The 19,927-nt window shown below is 41.9% G+C and overlaps 1 protein-coding gene across 2 annotated transcripts in view; it reads right to left on the reverse strand.

Moving 5' to 3' along the window:
- Nucleotides 1-19,927, reverse strand: part of cars2 (cysteinyl-tRNA synthetase 2, mitochondrial) — a 39,830-nt gene that overhangs the window by 10,233 nt on the left and 9,670 nt on the right. For both annotated transcript variants that reach the window (XM_052026064.1, XM_052026063.1), the window contains exons 6-12: nucleotides 19,110-19,193; nucleotides 14,421-14,550; nucleotides 13,164-13,297; nucleotides 8,043-8,110; nucleotides 5,718-5,784; nucleotides 5,490-5,628; nucleotides 4,446-4,569 (exon numbers count right to left, since the gene is read on the reverse strand). In XM_052026064.1, coding sequence (XP_051882024.1) covers nucleotides 4,446-4,569; nucleotides 5,490-5,628; nucleotides 5,718-5,784; nucleotides 8,043-8,110; nucleotides 13,164-13,297; nucleotides 14,421-14,550; nucleotides 19,110-19,193 — 746 coding nt within the window. The remainder of the gene's footprint in view (nucleotides 1-4,445; nucleotides 4,570-5,489; nucleotides 5,629-5,717; nucleotides 5,785-8,042; nucleotides 8,111-13,163; nucleotides 13,298-14,420; nucleotides 14,551-19,109; nucleotides 19,194-19,927) is intronic.

Genomic DNA, 19,927 nt, shown 5'->3' on the forward strand with positions numbered 1-19,927 from the left:
TGTGAACCCTGCTTCTCCACACCTCAGCCAGAGGAAACAGCCAGAGACCCTCAGCCAGAGAACCTTGCTTCTCCAGACCTCAGCCAGAGGAAACAGCCAGAGACCCTCAGCAAGAGAACCTTGCTTCTCCAGACCTCAGCCAGAGGAAACAGCCAGAGAACCTCAGCCAGAGAACCCTGCTTCCCAACACCTCAGCCAGAGGAAACATCTAGCCTGTTAAGCACTGTAAGTAGTTTGTAAGTTTCAATGATGTCTCCTTTCATTCTTATAAATTCTAGGAAATATAAGCTCAGTCCACTCAATCTAGTCTACCTGGTACAGCAAACACATCATCCCTGGAACCAGTCTAGTGAGTAAAGAGATGCCTGGCAAGTGAGAGGCTTTTAAAAGTGAGATGGGGGGAGTTCAGGGGCAGCATGTTTCTGTTAGAGTGAAAGGCAAGGCTGGCAGGATTAGGGAACCCTGGGTCATGAGGGATAGCGAGGGTCTGGTCAGGGAGAAGGAGGCATCTGTCAGGTACAGGCAGCTGGGATTAAGAGAATCCCTTGAGGAGTATAAGGGATGTAGGAGTACACATGAGGGAAATCAGGAGGGCAAAAAGAGGACATAAAACAGCTTTGGCCGGTAAGGAAAAAGAGAATCCCAAGAGATTCTGTAAGTATATTATGAGTAAAAGGGTAACAAGGGAGAGAATATGTCCCCTAAAGGATCAGTGTGATCATCTATGCGTGGAGTGACAGGAGATGGGTGCGGTTTTAAATGAATATTTCTCACCTGTATTTACCATGCAGAAGGTCATGGAAGATAAGGATTTCAGGGAAATGAACAGTGATGCCTACGTTACAGAAGAGGAAATGCTAGTGATCCAAAGTGCATAAAGGTGGATAAGTCCCCAGGGCTTGATCAAGTGTAGCTTCAGACATTGTGGGACGCTGGGGAAGAAGTTGCTGGGGCCCTGGCAGAGGTATTTGTATCATCGTTAACCACGGGTGAGGTACCGGGAGAATGGAGGGCAGCTAATGTTGTGCCTTTATCTAGAAAGGGCTGCAAGGACAAGACAGGGAACTACAGACCAGTGAGCCTAACATCAGTGGTGGAAAGGTTACTGAAGGGGATTCAGAGGGACAGGAATGATCAGAATTTGGAAAGGCAAAGACTGATTAGCGATAGTCAGCGTGGCTTTGTGGGTGGGAAATCATGTCTCACGAATTTGATGAGTTTTTTTTGAAGGGATGACCAAGAGGATTGACAAGGGCAGGGCAGTAGATGTTACCTACTTGATTTAGCAGGCCTTTGACAAGGCCCTGCACGGTGGACTAGGCTGGAAGGTTGGATTACATGGGATCCAGTTCAAGCCAACTAGATACAAAGTTGGCTTGGTGGTAGGAGTCAGAAGGTGGTGGTGGAGGGTTGTTTCTCCGATTGGAGACCCATGACCAGTGGTGTGCCTCAGGGGTCGGTGCTTCCATTGTTGTTTGTCATCTATATTAATGATTTGGATGAAAATGTAGTTGGCATGGTTAGTAAGTTTGCAGATGACATCAAAACTGGTGGTATGGTGGACAGTGAAGAAGGTTATCCAACATTACAACAGGATCTAGATCAACTGAGAAAGTGGAATTTAGCTCAGAGTTTAGCTATAGAGATTGGACAAACCCGGGTTGTTTTCTCTGGAGCATCAGAGGCTGAGGGGCTGATAGAAGTTTATAAAATTATGAGAGGGTAAATAGACAGAGTCTTTTTCCCAGGGTGGAAATGCCAAATACTTGAGGGCACAGGTGAGAGAAGGAATGGTTAAAGGAGATTTACGTGGCAAGTTTTGTTTTCCACATTGAGAGTGATGGGTGCCTGGAACGCGTTGCCAGGGGAAGTGGTGGAAGCAGACACAACAGCAGCATTTAAGTGGCATTTAGACAGACACATGAACAGGTAGTGAACTGAGGGATATAGACCACGTGCGGCAGGATGTGCGGCTTAAATTAGCATCATAGTCAGCACAAACGTTGTGAGCTGAAGTACCTGTGCCTGTGCTGTACTGTTTTATGTCCTAAGTGCGAAGTCTTGCATTTTGGGAAGTTAAAACAGGGTAGGACTTATACAGTAAATGGCAGGGCCCTGAAGAGTGTTGTAGAACAGAGAGACCAAGGGATACAAGTACACAGTTCTCTGAAAGTAATGAAACAGGTAGACAGGTTGGTGAAGAAGGTGTATGGCACGCTTGCCTTCATCGGTCAGAGCAATGAGTACAAGAGTTGGGATATCATGTTACAGCTGTACAAGACATTGGTGAGACTGCACTTGGAGCTTTGTGCGCAGTTCTATTCGACAAGAACGTCAGTAAGCAGGAAAGGGTGTAGAAAAGATTCACAAGGATGATGCCAGAACTGGAGGGTTGAGTTATAAGGAGAGACTGGATAGGCTGGGGCTGGAACGAAGGAGGCTGAGGGGTGACCTTATAGAGATTTAAAAAATCAGGAGGGGCATAGATAAGATGGATTGTCACAGTCCCTTTTTCCCAGGATAGGGGAGTCTAAAACTAGAGTGCACAGGTTTAAGGTGAGAGAGAAGATTTAAAGGGGACCTGAGAGGCAACATCTTCCTACAGAGGGTAGTATGTATATGGAAAGAGCTACCAGAGGAAGTGGTAGAAGTAGGTACAACACAACATTTAAAAGGCATGTGGACCTATATATGGATTGGAAAGGTATAGAGGGATTTGGGCCAAATGCAGGCAAATGGGACTCACTCAGGTGGGCAACTTGTTTAGCAGGGACGAGTTGGGCTGAAGGGCTGCTGTGCTGTCTAACTCTGTGACTCTACATTAAGGGCAAGAGGGTAGAACCCATTAGAGACCAAACTGGCAACCTGTGTGTGGAGCCAGAAGACATAGGTGAGGTCTTAATAAATACTTCTCATCTGTATTCAGGGTTAAGAACATGCCATCATTGAGAAGGGACCCCAGAACAACCTTCAGTTCTCTCAGGATCCTAAAGGCACTGTTCTTTTAATTGTGTAATAACGATCTTTTGTATTTTCCTAAGGGGAAAACAGAGAGCCTTGATTTAACATCCCATTCCACATGACTACGCCACTGAGTGCAGCACTCACTCAGCACTGGAAAACAAATCAAACAGTGGGTGCTGGAATCTAAAACAAAAACAGAAAATGCTGCAAGAAAACGAAAGAGAAAGCAGTCAATGTTTCAGGCTGAATACCCTTCATCAGCTCTGTTCTGATGAAGGATCTTCCACCTGAAACGTTGACGGGTTTCTCTTTCTGCAGATGCTGTTTGACTGGTTGAGTTCTTCCAGCATTTGTTTTTGTTTCATGCTCCCTCAGTACTGTTCGCACAATCTGCAGTAAGATCGATCGATGAACATGAAAGGAGAAAATGCTTCTCCTTGAAAAAAGTCCTGTTTATTATGGACATAAATGGTTTACGACAAACTATGGTGCATAGTTTTCAGAAGTGGATAAGTTTATTTAAAAGAAACATATTAGTGGATGGAAATATAAGGCATGAAAATGAGAGTCAATTAGATAGCTGTATCAGTCTCTCTTCAGCAGTCCCTAGGGATCAAGTATAACTTGTTTTTCTTCTGGTTTTGTAGGTGGTCATGTAACCGACGAGGACAATGTGGCAACTGCAAACTCTCCCACAGAGGGGGCAGCCGGGTGTAGTTTGTGGGGTGATGCACTCCTTTCGTCATTTACTCAGGGTGTGTACTCCCAAGGCATAGGCATGTAGTTCTTGATACCAACCCAAATGCTCCTTCTCCACTTTGTCTAAGAGCACAGTACATTACTATGGAAGCATTGCATAATCTTTACATGACTAGAATAACCGAGGCATGACACCAAAGGAGAAAGTATTACCTGAGAAGCTGTACTGAAGGAATGCTATATTACTGGGGAGTCAGTACGCAGGAAGTGTCGCAGTGTTGACGGAGCAGGGCTGAGAGGATGGGCCACTGTTGAAAGGAGCAGCACCAAGGGAGTACTACACTGTCAGAGGTGCTGTCTTATGGAAAAGGTGTTAAACAGAGGCTGTCTACTTTCTTGGGCAGATGTAGAAGATCCCATGACACTACTTCAATGGGGAGCGCAGGAGCTCTTTCCCAGTTCCCCAGCTGGTATTTATCCCTCAATCAATATTACTGAAGAGAACATCTGGTTATTACAGCATTCCTTAGTAAAATCATATTTTGCACAAAATGGGTTTTAATTCTGAAAAATAATTGCTAGTTTAGGGTTAGGGTGCAGAATGAAACTTAACGTGTGAGAGTCTCTCATCTCCGGCACATCCCAGGGGAGCTTTGACACCATCACACTACAAGCCTCTGCCTCATCTCAACAAACAATAATGCTTTCATAAAACATAATACACTCATCATGGCATTACTCTGAATAATGCACTTCCAATGCACAAAATTCTAATGGGTTACCTTGGTAACTGTTTGAAGCTGTCTGTTGCCATGGTGAATAAGATTTATAATTGAATCAGTGGCCCCTGGGGTGTCAAAATCATCAGCGAAGGCAGCCTTCACATCGGCTTTAGTTGCATTTAACCTGGATGTAAAACAAAGAAAGCAAAGAGCATGCAATTTAACCTTTGAAAGGAGTGCAAGAAAAATCAATATTTCATTGAAATGTGACATCAAAGGCATCATAAAAAATGAAATTATTGTTAATGAAAGCACCTGATGCTACTGTGGAATGAAACAACACAGACAATTGTGCGGTCTGCCATTCCCAGCAAGGATTTTGGAAAGCTAGGGACTGTGGCTTTGTGTTGATTGAAATGGAAAAATACAGGCGCTCTAAGAACATGCTCCCCAACTGTGAACACTGGATCACACTACCCCCTTCCATTACCCTGGTTGGTTATCGAGCCTACATCCTAAAACTCAATAGAAATGCTGAAGAGATCACAATGCCAGTGCTGGGCTGGACAAATGACTCAATGGGTAGCTCTTTCACCGGTCAAAAAGTGTGGCTTAATCCCACTCCGCAATTTGAACACAAAATCCAAACCAAGGAGCAGCTACTGCAGTGAGGCAGCACTGTACAGTTGGAGAGGCAGTTCTATTCTACAGCAAGTACTGAATGAATGGTGCACTGTCAGTGGGCCAATAAAGAAGGTGCACTGTGCTGTCGTTGGGGGTGAGGAACACTGATCAGACTGAGAAACAGCACTGTAGGGGTCCTGCACTGTCATGTGTTTCACGTGAGACATTAAACAACCTGAACGTAAAAGATCCACAGCACCCTCTGAAGAGAAGCAGAGTTCTGGCCAATATTTATCCTTCACTCAAGATGATTTGATCATTATCACATTGCTGTCTGTGGGCGTAAAAACTGGCCAAGTCATTTCCCTTTGTTTTTTTTAACAAGTTCTACACTTTAAAAAATGTTTATTGATGTGATGTGCTTTAGAATGTTCTGTGAAGAAGGAAAGCACTGTTTAAATGCAACTTCTTTCTACATACCTTTCCCATAACAAGGTTTCATCAACTGACGAGCAGATCAATTGTCCTCTCATGTAAGCAGAGGCATCGTAAATAAAACTGGAAATGGAATGGAGAAGGACTCCAGCTTCTATCATGCTGGCATCACTGAATTCCACAGCTACAATTCAAAGGCAACACAGATTCAGCAAGGTTCACCATCGCACATCAGCATCTTTATTCAAACTTTTTAAGCTCTGAAATTCAGACCTGATCCGTATTTTGACAGAAGGCAAAGCATTCGGAACTGATTCACTGTGAATTTTTCCAAGATATCCTGGTAAACAATCAGAGGAAATACCATTTGAGGCATTGAGGATACAATGCAGTCAAAAAAACACCCATCTATAATCATCCCAATTCTATCTTGCATCTCAACAACCTCCCCTCCCCATTCTCCTGACACCCACCACACTAAAGGTAATTTACAGCAGCCAATGAACCCACCAACAAGTACATCTTTGGTAATTCAAATATCCAAACAGCTACCTCTCCTGCAGCATTCCTTATCTCACACCTAGAATTATGCTTAATTCTGGAGAAAAGCCGGTAGAATACATTGTCTATTCTATTTTCTAATGTTGGGTTGGCTGTCCTGGGCTCCTTTCCCACTGTGGGAGAAATGTGTGCTTGCGATCACCTTCAACGTTTGAGCAGGCTAGGATGGGTATTAATGTTTTGCTGATCACTCCCTTTATCTGCAGCAGCCCCGAATGTTTGATGTGCTAGTGGATTGCTCACAGTTCCTAATCAACCAGGGGAGAGAGACATCACCCTTCCACTCCCTTTAACTGCCATGTGGTTCAGGTTGTGATGTGTTGTGGTTTGTGTACCTGTCCCTTGTTTTGGGATGTGTTCCGAGAGTGGGGTTTGTATTGTATGTGTTTTGGGGTGCCCACAATACCCAACTCTTTAGCCATCTGCACCATGTTCGCAACTCTCTATTATGGAGATTAGGCTTGGCGGGGAAAGGTAGAAGTGGAGACACCTGGGGACCCATAAAATCAGGGCACCATCCCAAGAGTAAAGGCTCTAGGGGCAATCAGATGTCCTTTAGACATTCACACCTAGGGTTCTGCTTTCCCAGAGCAGATGAACAAAGTCGTCTTAGCACAACTACTTATTGAATTAAAGGAGATAACGTATTATAGTGATTGCCCTGAAACCACGAGTAATTGCAAATTTCAAACTATGCAACCTCCAAATTAAATTTTCAAATGCACCAGCATTTAGGATGGTGTTCCTAGCTTTTATGAAATGGGGAATTCATTAACCAGCATGCAAAATGCTAGAGAAAGCTCTCTATCCTAAGGAGATGGCAATGTGAACATTCAATCCCAAAGACAGAGGGGCTCCAACTGTAGGGGCTGGGTAAAGTACATCCATTTCACAAAAGATAGGATGGCTCTGACTGTAGGGACTGGGTAAAGTACACCCATTGCACAAAAGGTAGAGGGGCTCTGACTGTAGGAACTGGGTAAAGTACACCCATTACACAGAGGTAGAGGGGCTCCGATTGTAGGGGCTGGGTAACGTACACCCATTGCACAAAAGGTAGAGGGGCTCCGACTGTAGGGACTGGGTAAAGTACACCCATTACACAAAAGGTAGAGGGGCTCCGACTGTAGGGGCTGGGTAAAATACACCCATTTCACAAAAGATGTTTCTCCCATCTATTGCTACTGCTCATTCACCTGACTCAGTGACTCGATGTTTGTGTAGCGGGAATTTGCAATTGCCAATGGGTGACCTTGAAGAAGCATGTTATGTCTTAAAGCCATCAAATCATACAGCACAGAAGGAGGTCTCTGAGACCACTGTGTCCATGCCAGCCATCTATCTATACTAATCCTATTTTCCAGCACTCCACCCAGTCCCCTATGCCATGGTGTACCCTCAAGTAGTGAGTTTTGGATCTTCTGGGTGAAAGAATTCTCCCTCAATTCCCCTCTAAATCTCATACCTCTTACTTTAACCTGTGCCCTCTGGTTATACATACTAAGGGGAAAAAATTCTACCTACCTCATTAATGCCCCTCCTGATATTGTGTAACTCAATCAGGCACCCCCCACCCGCACCCCCCCCCCCCCCCCCCCCCGACCTTTTCCATTCCAAGGAAAACAAATCCAGCCTACCTAATCTTTCCTCCTAGCTGAAACATCCCAGGCAACATCCCGGTGAATCTCCACAATCACATTCTTTAATTCAATGAGTATTTGATGGTAAGGATGTTCTTGTATGAAGGACATCCACTGTAAAAACAATAGCACATGAACCTGTGCTCTTGGGATGCCAACATCTCACATTGCCCTTCTCCAGCTGTCTGAAGCTGCTAGGGATCAAGTGTATTGAGAAGTGATTTAGACCTGGTGAGAGCAGGACAATCCCTTCTCTGAGAGATGTTCATAAATCAATGGGTCTTTGTGACTACGTGGTAACTTTAATTGGAAAGGAATTTTGTTTTGTTTTTAAACAAGGAACCAAAAGACGTAAAGCAATAGGGGGCATGGTTTTGGGGTACAAGTGTACAGTTACCTTTATAGTGATGTAGTTTTTCAATGACTTTGACATTTTTTGTTCACTTCCCTTCAAACGTAAATGCCCTAAAATAGAAGGAGCAACACACAATAAAGCTAGTTTCTTTTCAGAGTTAGGTCTGGAGTCGAGGCAACTGGAATGGATCATGGGCCATATTGTGTCATGACAACTGCACTGCCAAGTTTATACCATTCCCTTTTCAGTGGGAAAGGGTTGGCCAATTCTATATCAGCCATTTTCTGATACTGTCAAAGACAGCTAACACCAACCAAATCCTGACATTTTAAATGCTCACCGCACAACTGGAAGGATTAGAAGAAATACTTGAGAGAACATATTACAGTGTGGAATGGATGATCACACACAGTGACCTGATGTGAAATCAATGACCCAATTCCACCAAGAGATAGGATAATTTCTACAAACTATTACAGGAACTGTAGAAAGCAAGAATTTAAGATTCAGAAGCAAGAACACAAGAAAATAGGAGTAGACCACTCTGCCCCTCAAGCTTATCCCACCATTTAGTATCATGGCTGATCTGCCTTAGGCCTCGTCCACTTCCTGTGCCAGTTCTCCATAACTCTCAATTCTTTGATCTTTCAAATATTTACCTATCTCCACCTTAAATATATCTAATCATTTGACCTCCACCACCCTCGGGGACAAAGAATTCTAGAGATTCACTACCCTCAGAAGAAATTTCTACACAACTCAGTTTTGAACAACCGGCCTCTTATTCTGCAGCTACATCCTCTGGTTTGTGACTCTCCCACTAGTGAAATCATCCCAATATTTACCTTGTCAAGCCCCCTTAGGATCTTAGAAATTTGAATAAGGTCATACCTCATTCTTCTAAACTCCAAGGAATACAGACCCAAACTTTCTAGCCTCTCCTGGTAGAACAATCCTCTCATCCTTGGAATTGACCTGATAAATCTCCTTTGGACTGCATCCAATGCTGCTCTATTCCTTTTCAGGTAAGGGGAACAAACCGACACTGAATACCCAGTACTAATGTAACAAATCCTCACTATTCTTAAACTTCAACCCCTCTCACAATAAAGGCCAACGTGCAGGGTTTAATTTCGGATCATTTATTTGCATTGATGGTTGAAGCAAGCTGAGTAAAACAGAAGTATGAGAATGAATGTTGATCTGATGTTCCAACACAGAAGCTGGCCATTTGGCCCATCAAGTTTGCATTGGTTATATGCAAGAAAAATCCAGTTTATCCCACTCTCTCACCTTTTCTCCACTGCTCTGCAAATTCTTTCTTTCAGTTCCCTTTTGAATGATGCGACTAAATCTGACTCCACAATCCCTGGCAGCCAGTTCCATATCTTAAACACCTGATGTGCTTTCCCTTTCCTGATCAATCCCTTGGTCCTCCCTTGTTGAATTGTGCAATTTCTTTTCAATCCTTAGGCTTACTGTTCTTTTTGGCAACATTACGTCTTTTCCATTGATCTAATACTATCTCCAAGTTCTCATGTGAGCCATGGCTTCATCACTTTTCCTGTTGTTTTTGTGCCTTAAAAGGGATACATATTTGTTGTAAATGATGTCAATTCTTTAAATGTTAGCTTTTGCTTATTTACTTTAACTGTGACTTTCCAAATTACTGAAGCCAGATCTTGCCTCATGACTTCATAGTTTCCTTTGTTTAGATTTAAAACACTGGTCTTGGATGAAACTCAATCACTTTCAATCTTTGTATAAAATTCTAATGTGTTATCATGACACTTCTTCAAAGGCCCCTTATCAGATAATTAACTCTTTTTCATTACACAATACTTCTAAAATAGTCTGTTCCCTAACTGGTTCCTCAACATACTGATCTAGTAAACCATCTCTTACACACCATTAATTCACCCTCACTTTATATAGTTAATTTAGTATGTTCAGTGTAGATATAAAAGATTACCTTTGTTACATGTGGCTCTAATTTCCTGATTTATACCATGTCCTGCACTCTCTACGTTTGAGAGCCTATATACAACTACCAATATTTTCTGCCCCATGCTGTTTCTTCAAACTGATTCTACTTCTTGATTTTCTAAGATCCTTTCTCCCAACCTTTATGATCACTGACAAGAAAGCAAAGAAAATGAACTGTGGGAAAATAGTTCAACACAAGTGCAAAGAAACCAACAGTTAAAGGTATCTGTATTTCTAGATTAAATATAGATACAGTAGTGGTGTAAACGGAATAAATAAAGGAAATTGGGAAAAGTTCCATACTAATTAACACCAGTAGTGAGCACTGGAACTTCTTTAACCAAAATCCTTAGGCCTGAAGAATTGTAAATCAAAAACAAAAGCTTTCAATATTTATTTCAGCATGAAAATTCAGAAAATGCAATTGGATTTCTGAAAGGAAAATCATGTTTGACTAATCCAGAACTCTATGGGGATGTGACTAGCAGAATAGACAAGGAATAGATCGATTGACCTGGGTTTCTCTTGGGTTGCACGTGGAACTGTTGGTAATAAACTGATACGGAGACAGACACGAGACTGCAGATGCTAGAATCTGGAGCAACAAACAATCTGCTGGAAGAACTCAGCGGGTTGAGCAGCATCTGTGGGAGGAAAGGAATTGTCAACGTTTTGGGTCAAAACCCTGCACCAGGTCCTGATGTGGAGTTTCGACTCGAAACGTCCACAATTCCTTTCCTCCCACAGATGCTGCTTGACCTCCTGAGTTCTTCCAGCATATTGATATGGAGAGAGCACTGGTCATTGGAGAATAAAACCGTAATTCTCAGGCTGGCAGGCCGTGATTGGTGGGGTACCCAGTGCTTGGTTCCTGGTTTGATCAACAACTTGGCTGAGGCGGCAATAAAAAAACTAGGTGTGATTGTGAGTATAGAAGGGGATGCAGAGGGACTTCAAGAGGATGCCAAGAAGCTGAATGAAGGGGCAACATGGCAAATAATGAGGAAAAGTATGGGGTTATCCACTTTAGTGCAGAAAAGCAGGGTACTTGTTAAATGTCGGGAGATTGGGTAGCTTTGATAGTCAAAAAGATCTATGTGTAGATATACACAAGCTGTTCAAGGTCAATATGCAGGGTGCAGAAAGCAGTCAGGAGGGCTTATGGAATGCTAGTCTTTATTACAAGAAGGTGCAAAATCAGAGGAAGTCGTAATGTAATTGCATAGGTCTTCATTGTTTTAATCTTTCTGTCTAATAGGTACTGTATACAGTAAAACTCTGATAATCTGGTCAGAAATCCCGATGGCTTGTCATCTAGCTCACTTGGTAGTCTGCAGTGTGAGCCAGGGTAACACAGCGTCAGCCGACTGTGTGGCCAAGGCAGATATTCTAAGCATGGGCTGAGTATGAGGTTGGAGCTGGGGTCTGGAACATGTGTAGGTTTGTGGCTCAGGATCCAGAGTGAATGTATACTCATTGATCAGCTGAAATGTACAGGCTCCTTAGAAAATTTACTATACTACTGTAATACATGTGAAAGTAAAATAATTGTGTTTGGGTACTTATAGGAATAGCATCCAAAAGTCTGGAAAACCTGCTAGTCCAGCACCAGCAGAGTCCTGAAGGTGCTGGATTATCAGAGGTTTACTGTACATCACAAGGAGTTAAGCAAAGATTCACTATACTAGTTTCAAGGATGACAGATTTGCTGTACGATGAGAAATTGAGTAAACCGGGATTTTTACCAAAAATTTTTATAGGGCTTTATAGTCTGGGACCAGGGGTCACACTTTCAGAAGAAGCTGTAGGCCGTTAGAACTGAGAAGAGGATAAATTTCTTCAATCAGAACCTTCGGTAAGCCTTTGGAATACCCCAGAGGGCTGTAGAGGCTCAAGCACTGAATTATTTCAAGGTCAATAGATTTCTGGATATTAAGGGTACCAAATATAACGGGGACAATGCTGGAAAATGGTATTGAAATAGAAAATCAGTCACAATTTTAATGAATGGCAAAGGGTTGGTATGTCTATTCCTGCTCTTCCTTCTTACGTTCTTATGTTTATTGTAGATCAAAGGAAGTTTAAACATGGGCAAAATTAGAGATCACTCATCTACAAACATTTTACTGTTATTGGATGAAACACATAAAAAAGCGCAAGATCATCTTATGGTTTCAATACACTCCTTGATGTCAATTCTGCTTACTACTCAGAAAATGCAACTGCGTTAGAGAAAGTGCAGAGGAGATTCACCAGTTTGTTGCCTGGATTGGAGGGCTTTAGTTATGGGGAGGGAGTGGATAGGCTGGGTTTGTTTTCCCTGGAGCAAAGGAGGCCGAGGTTAACCTGATGGAAGCACTCAAGATTATGAGAGGCATAGACAGAGTAGATAGTCAAAATCTTTTTTCCATGATAGGGATATCAAAAACAAGAGAACATAGGCTTAAGGTGAGAGGAAGGAGTTTTAAAGGGGATCTGAGGGATAATTTTTTTTTTACACAAAGAGCGGTTGATATCTAGATCGTCCTGCCAGAGGAGTCAGTGGAATCACATACAATCACTGTGGTTAAGGAGCATTTAAACAGACACTTAAATGGGCAAGGCATAGAAGGATACGGTCCTAATGTTGGCAAATGGGATTAGTGTAGATGGACATAAAGGTCAGCATGGATCTGGTGGGCCGAAGGGCCCAATCTCTATCTCTATTAAACAACCCCCCTCATCACAAGCTTGTGTTGCTGTCTACTCACGACCTATTTACAAATGGTGATCATACATACATGATCCCCTACAACAAGAGACTTGCAGAGAAACTGAAAATGTGAACAGGCTTATATGCCAGAGGAGTCAGTGGAATCAGATATTTGTAAGTGTTTGTTGGTTACAACAACATCTCATTGTTAACTCATTAGAAAGATAAAGAATAAATTTTCCAAGTATATGCTCCCACTGGAAGTCATGTTAAAACAAAATGCATGTAGCTCATGATTAAAATGAAAGGTTAGAAGATTGTGCACAGATTTCCAGATAACCGATCCCATGTTCCAGAGGGAAAAGCTGCTCTATATTGAGCTACGACCCACACAGAAATCAAAAATGCATGCTCACAATTAGTAGCAACTGCCTTTTCATCTCCAATCATGTTTGCCTTTTCTCCAAAGCAAAGCAGATACATACCAGAGTGTAAAAAGTAGTTTCCCCATTGCTCACACTGGTGGTAGGCCTCACACTGAGCAACCTCGTTCTCGTGGTGGGGAAAGGCCAGGTCTATTCCACCAGAATGGATGTCCAGTTGATTTCCAAATACAGAGCTGTAAATGCCACATAGTTAGCTCACCATTTGCTACATAGGAAAATGCAAAATTCTCTTTATCAGCAGTGTGCTATAGTATAAGGGGACTCCAAAAAGCACATCAATGAGCAATGCTTGTGCCCACCAGAGAGTCAATCAAAAATACTAACCCAGTGTACACAAAACACTGGCTCATGGCCAAGCAGTCATGCATGTTTTCAAATATCTCCAAATGCTCATCCCTTCCACTATCTCCAGCCCTATAACCCTTCAAGACCTCTACTTGGCTCTAATTCTGGACTCACTGGAGGTCTGATTTCCATCGCTGGCTACAATTTCAGCTAGCAAGACCCTTCAGAATGCCTTCCTGAACCCCTTTCTCTGCTTTAACATGCTCCTTAACCCCTAACCACTTAGCAACTAACCTCATGTGGTTCTCTGTCAAATCTTGTTTATAACCTTCTTCTACAATATCTTAGGCCAATTTAGTACATTAAATGTGTTACATAAATCTAACTTGTTGAATGAGACCATTCGAAGTCCCAACTGGAGGCAGGGAATGAACGTGTGATTATGGTCCAGAGATTAACCCAACATTTCATTCCAGAGCTGTGACCAGTTTGTCTCTGGTTTGCAAAATTCCCATTGCAGAACTGTTAGTGATAGATACATGACCAAGATGGAAGGTGATTGTTATGGTGGAAACTGCCCTTGCTCATGAGCAGAAGCCTGAAGTCCCACACCACTAGGTTCAAGATCAGCTACTTCCCTTCAATCATTTGGTTCTTGAACCAACTGGCAAAACCCTAATCACTACAGTTTAGCAACACCATGACCACTTTGATCACTGCACTAAAATGGACTTTTTTTTTGTTCAAGTATTTTTGTTCTTTCTTTAAAAATTATGTATAATTTATGTTAAATGTTTTTTCTTGTGAATGCTGCATATATGATGCTATGTGACTGTAATGTTGCTGCAAGTAAGTTTTTCATAGCACCTGTGCACACATGGACTTGTGCATCTGTCAATAAACCTGACTCTGACTTTACTTCTGCCTTGTGCTGTTGTGATCTAGTATCAAACTGTACACAAGCCAACTGTACACAAACCTTGCAACGGTCTGTACATAAGCCAAGCTAACCTTGCAATGGTCGAACACTCAATGTGCCAGCCAGGTCTGCCATTTCCCCACGGGGATGGCCAAAATGGCTCCTCTGGTTTTGATGTTTTCCACAAAGCAAAGTCACTGCTGTGTCTTTTATCAGTTTCACCTAGAAATTAAAGATTAACAAAGAACACAGAGCTCATAAAAATAGTTCAGTATTTGTAGAACATCAATACACTAATGAGGGGAATTCTCTTCTGTGATGCCTTCACCTCTAATGGCTGTGCCCCTCTTTTCTCCCCCACCTCCCTTTTCCTCTCTCTGTTGCAAGCAGAGTGTCAAAGTGGAAAAGGAGGGGTGATCTGAGGCTCTAATGGAGCATAAATGGAGAATTTGAAGTGAGCCAAAAGGGAAAAGTTCTGTGTTGTGAATTCTATGTAATAAATGAGGCTGAGAAAGTGGTGTTTGTTTGGTGAGTCTAGGAACTGCAGGGCCCTGGCAGACATATTTGCTCCATCTTTACCCACAGGTGAGGCACCAGAAGACTGGATGGTGACTAAGGTTGTGCCTTTATTTAAAAAGGGATGCAAATTCAAGCCAGGGAACTACAGGCCAGCAAGCCTGACATTAGTGGTGGGACAATTGCTGACCAAAGGGTCCATTTCCATTCTGAATATCTCTATGGTTCTACTGAATCCTGTACATAAATCAATGCTGCACGTTCGATTTCCATCATCTACAGCATTTTGTAAGTAGCTTTCCATTGAAGAAAGCCATCTCCATTCAATAGACAAAGCTTGCAGTTTGCAATCAGATTTAATCCACATATTCATTTAGAACTGTGCCCCATTTAATCATCTTATTCTGCCTGAATACAGACAAATTTTGGTGAGGTAGCCTCAGTTATTAGGTGTCTGAATAACCTCTGCCCATTCACTCAAATTCTGAACACGAACCCATCCTATTTCCTTCTCTTGGAAACACTGCCCTCACTCTGCTCTCCCCAAATCTTTACTCTAGCCTTTCCCTAATTCTTGCCTCATGTTCACCAACCCTCACCCCCACCTAATTTTAATTGTTCCACTCCTAAATTCTGAAATTCCCCCTGCTTCCCAATTCAAGCCTGTTTTAATTTTTCCGTAATTGCCTCAGTTTCCAACATGCTCTCTTTGTTTACAGGCAAAATATACAAGCTGCTGTTAAAGCTGAGAACTAGTTTAACTAGTTGATCAGGGATGAGTGCAACCAAAAGATTTCCCAAACCAGGTAACACGTTAACTGTGATGAGTGTCAAGTTAGATTCTCTAAACTGTTTCAAGGGAACAAAAACCTTTCAAATGAGATCACAGGGGTAAAGCTTAGCAACAAAAAGGGGGTGATCACTTTGCTGAAGCTGTAATAGAGTCCTCCAAATAATCAGATATACAGTACAGGCAAATCCCTAAGAAGGGTAAAGACAACAGGGTAATAATAACTCCCCAATATTAACTAGGATTGCTTTGGTGTGAAAGGCTCGGGGGGAGTGGAATTTTTAAAGTGTGTTCAACAGTTTTTAAGACCTACTAGCTGGATAAGTGCAGGTGGTGTAAGTGAGTGACTATTACTCTATAAGTTTAAAGATTGTTATAGTGAAGCACAAGGAAAGACTAGTAATTAAGGCCATATCATACTGAAATTAGCTTTCCCCTAATATAAGGCAGGAAAGGGCAAAATTAGATTGGGAACAGCTACTTGCAGGTAAGTTAACAACCAGTGTGAGGCATTAAAAAATGAAATTGTGGAAGTCCAGGGCCAACATGTTCCCATAAGGGTGAAAGGCAGGGTCAACTAGTCTATGGAACCCTCATGGGACATTGAGGGTTGGATAAATAAAAGGCAGTGTACAGCAAGTTTAGAGAACTGAAAACAGGCAAGTCCCTACAGGATATAAAGGGTACAAGGGAATACTTCAGGAAGTAATTACGAGGTTGAATAAGAGGCATGGGAAGTACTGAGGATAGAGGGACCTTGGTTTGCATGCCTAAGGGTCCCTGAATGCAGCAGCATGTATAGATAAGATCATTTACAACATATATGGTAAATTTTCCTTTTTTTGTTAGGGCTTTGAATGTAAGAGCAGGGAAGTTATGGTACAACTATACAGTGGCATGCAAAAGTTTGGGCACCCCTGGTCAAAATTTCTGTCACTGCGAATGGTTAAGTGAGTAGAAGATGAACTGATCTCCAAAAGTCATAAAGTTAAAGATGAAACATTCTTTTCAACATTTTAAGCAAGATTAGTGTATTATTTTTGTTTTGTACAATTTTAGAATGAAAAAAAGGAAAGGAGCACCATACAACAGTTTGGGCACCCCAAGAGATTTGAGCTCTCAGATAACTTTTACCAAGGTCTCAAACCTTCATTAGCTTGTTAGGGCTATGGCTTGTTCACAGTCATCGTTAGGAAAGGCCAGGTGATGCAAATTTCAAAGCTTTATAAATACCCTGACTCCTCAAACCTTGTCCCAACAATCAGCAGCCATGGGCTCCTCTAAGCAGCTGCCTAGCACTCTGAAAATTAAAATAAATGATGCCCACAAAGCAGGAGAAGGCTATAAGAAGATAGCAAAGTGTTTTTCAGGTAGCCGTTTCCTCAGTTCGTAATGTAATTAAGAAATAGCAGTTAATGGGAATGATGGAGGTCAAGTTGAGGTCTGGAAGACCAAGAAGACTTTCTGAGAGAACTGCTCGTAGGATTGCTAGAAAGGCAAAGCAAAACCGCCATTTGATGGCAAAAGACCTTCAGGAAGATTTAGCAGACTCTGGAGTGGTGGTGCACTGTTCTACTGTGCAGCGACACCTGCACAAATATGACCTTCATGGAAGAACCTTTCCTGCGTCCTCACCACAAAATTCAGTGTCAGAAGTTTGCAAAGGAACATCTAAACAAGCCTGAAGCATTTCTGAAACAAGTCCTGTGGACTGATGAAGTTAAAATAGAACTTTTTGACCGCAATGAGCAAAGGTATGTTTGGAGAAAAAAGGGTACAGAATTTCATGAAAAGAACACCTCTCCAACTGTTAAGCACGGGGGTGGATCGATCATGCTTTGGGCTTGTGTTGCAGCCAGTGGCACGGAGAATATTTCACTGGTAGAGGGAAGAATGAATTCAATTAAATACCAGAAAATTCTGGAAGCAAACGTCACACCATCTGTAAAAAAGCTGAAGGTGAAAAGAGGATGGCTTCTACAACAGGATAACGATCCTAAACACACCTTAAAATCCAAAATGGACTACCTCAAGAGACACAAGCTGAAGGTTTTGCCATGGCCCTCACAGTCCCCCGACCTAAATGTCATCGAAAATCTGTGGCTAGACCTCAAAAGTGCAGTGCATGCAAGACGGCCCAAGAATCTCACAGAACTAGAAGCCTTTTGCAAGGAAGAATGGGCAGAAGTCCCCCAAACAAGAATTGAAAGACTCTTAGCTGGCTACAGAAAGTGTTTATAAGCTGTGATACTTGCCAAAGAGCGTGTTACTAAGTACTGACCATGCAGGGTGCCCAAACTTTTGCTTCAGGCTCTTTTCCTTTTTTTGTTATTTTGAAACTGTAAAAGATGGAAATAAAAAAGTAGTCTTGCTTAAGATATTAAAGAAATGTGTCATCTTTAACTTTGTCTTTTGGAAATCAGGTCATCTTTTATTCGCTTAGTTATTCACAGTAACAGAAATCTTGACCCAGGGGTGCCCAAACTTTTGCATGCCACTGTATAAATCAACAGTTAAGCCACAGCTGAAGCAGTGTTGCCACACTATAGGAAGTATGTAATTACACTGGAGAGGGTGCAGAGGAGATTTGCCTGGAGGTTGTCTGGGATGGAGTGTCGCAGTGATGGTAAGAGACTGGAGGCTGTTTTTTTCCATAGAACAGAGAAGGCTGAGGAGTGACATGATTGAGGTATGCCAAATGAGGGGCATAAATAGGAACTGTTTTCCAATGCAAAATGTCTATGACCAGAAAGCACAGGTTAAAGTAAAGGCAAGGAGACTCAGACAGAACTTTAGATAAGAATTTTTTCACCCCGAGGAAGTTGAAATCCAGAATCCAATGCCTGAAGGTGTGTTGGAGGCAGATACTCTCAAAAAATGTTAAAAGTATTTATATGAGCACCTGAAACACCATGGCGCAGAAGGCAACGGGGCATGCGTTGGGAAATGAGGTGTATAGATAGGTACTTGATTGCCGGCACAGACCAGGTGAGCTAAAGAGTGTCTCTGTGCTGCATCCATAAAAATTCCAGTGAATCCAGTGGCCTGAATTCTTCCACTCAGGAAGAGAAACAGCCACACTTTCAGAGACTACGAGAAGCTGCAAATCATGTACAATGTCTTTTCAAGCAGTTGTGTAAAGTGGGAGCAGGATTCCTTTGTTTAATTGTGGATTTGTGTATTATTTTTATTTCATGTAAGTCTGTCTGGTGGTTTAACCACGTTATTTCTCCATTTCCTTATGTGACCGGAGAGTGTGGGGATCTCCTCCTTACAACTGTGATTCAGGAATAATGATAGCCTGGTTGATTCCAACACTTGTAATGCAAGAGCTGCCAGCCAATAGGACATAGTCTGCTCATGGCCACGTGTTCAAGTAAGAAGTTAAAGGTAAAGTCTTAAAATAGTAACTTAAATCTTAAAATACTAACATAACATAAACATAAATAGTAACATACATGGAATGAATACGTACTCAATTCTCCAGCAGTGTGATTATTCACTTTGACAAACTTTCCATAACGATCACCAATAGACTGGATGTCAAAATACACATTTCCTGAAAAATTATTTTTAAAAAATGTTTTGCTAAGTAAATTGAAATCACAACTTGCTAGGCTAAGAATTTCCTTGTATATCACTTACTTTATTAATACTTGGACAAGATGATATTGAACTGCAAATAGTTGTAAAATTCACCTTGAATAACATGTAGTGGCCATTGGGCACATCAACCCTGTGCTAGCTCTTTGACAGAGCTCTCCTGCAATAGCAACTTAGTCTGCAGAAAAAGATCATCGTCCATTTGATTTAATTTGCCAGCGATCTTAAATCTGTGCTCTCCAGTTACCAGCACACCTGGTTTTCCCCATTTACTCCAATCAAACCCCTCATTAATTTTGAACACCTCTAATAAATCTCTCGACAAAAAAAAACACGATTATTACTATTTGCTGGTGTGCTGTAAAGGGAAAACTAAATCCATGACAGTGGCCAGCACTATTGTCTAAAACAATTTTGTATCTCTAACACTGATGTTTTCAGCTCAGACTACTCTCAGCATCATGAATCAGAAAGGAATCATATATCATAATAGTCTACTTTCCCCAAACCACTTATGCACTACACCATATGCAATGTTATATTTTAGCACACACACATAAGACTGACATTCCAAGCGTCCAGTATTCATGTAAAGATTTGCCTGAGTTATCTGTTCATTACTGAAATTAATATATTGTCTATACCAGATTAAGACATCCTCTCTGTGATAAAAGCAGAACTGAAACTGAC

This window comes from Pristis pectinata, chromosome 11, assembly GCF_009764475.1.
Source record: "Pristis pectinata isolate sPriPec2 chromosome 11, sPriPec2.1.pri, whole genome shotgun sequence".
Lineage (NCBI taxonomy): Eukaryota > Metazoa > Chordata > Chondrichthyes > Rhinopristiformes > Pristidae > Pristis > Pristis pectinata.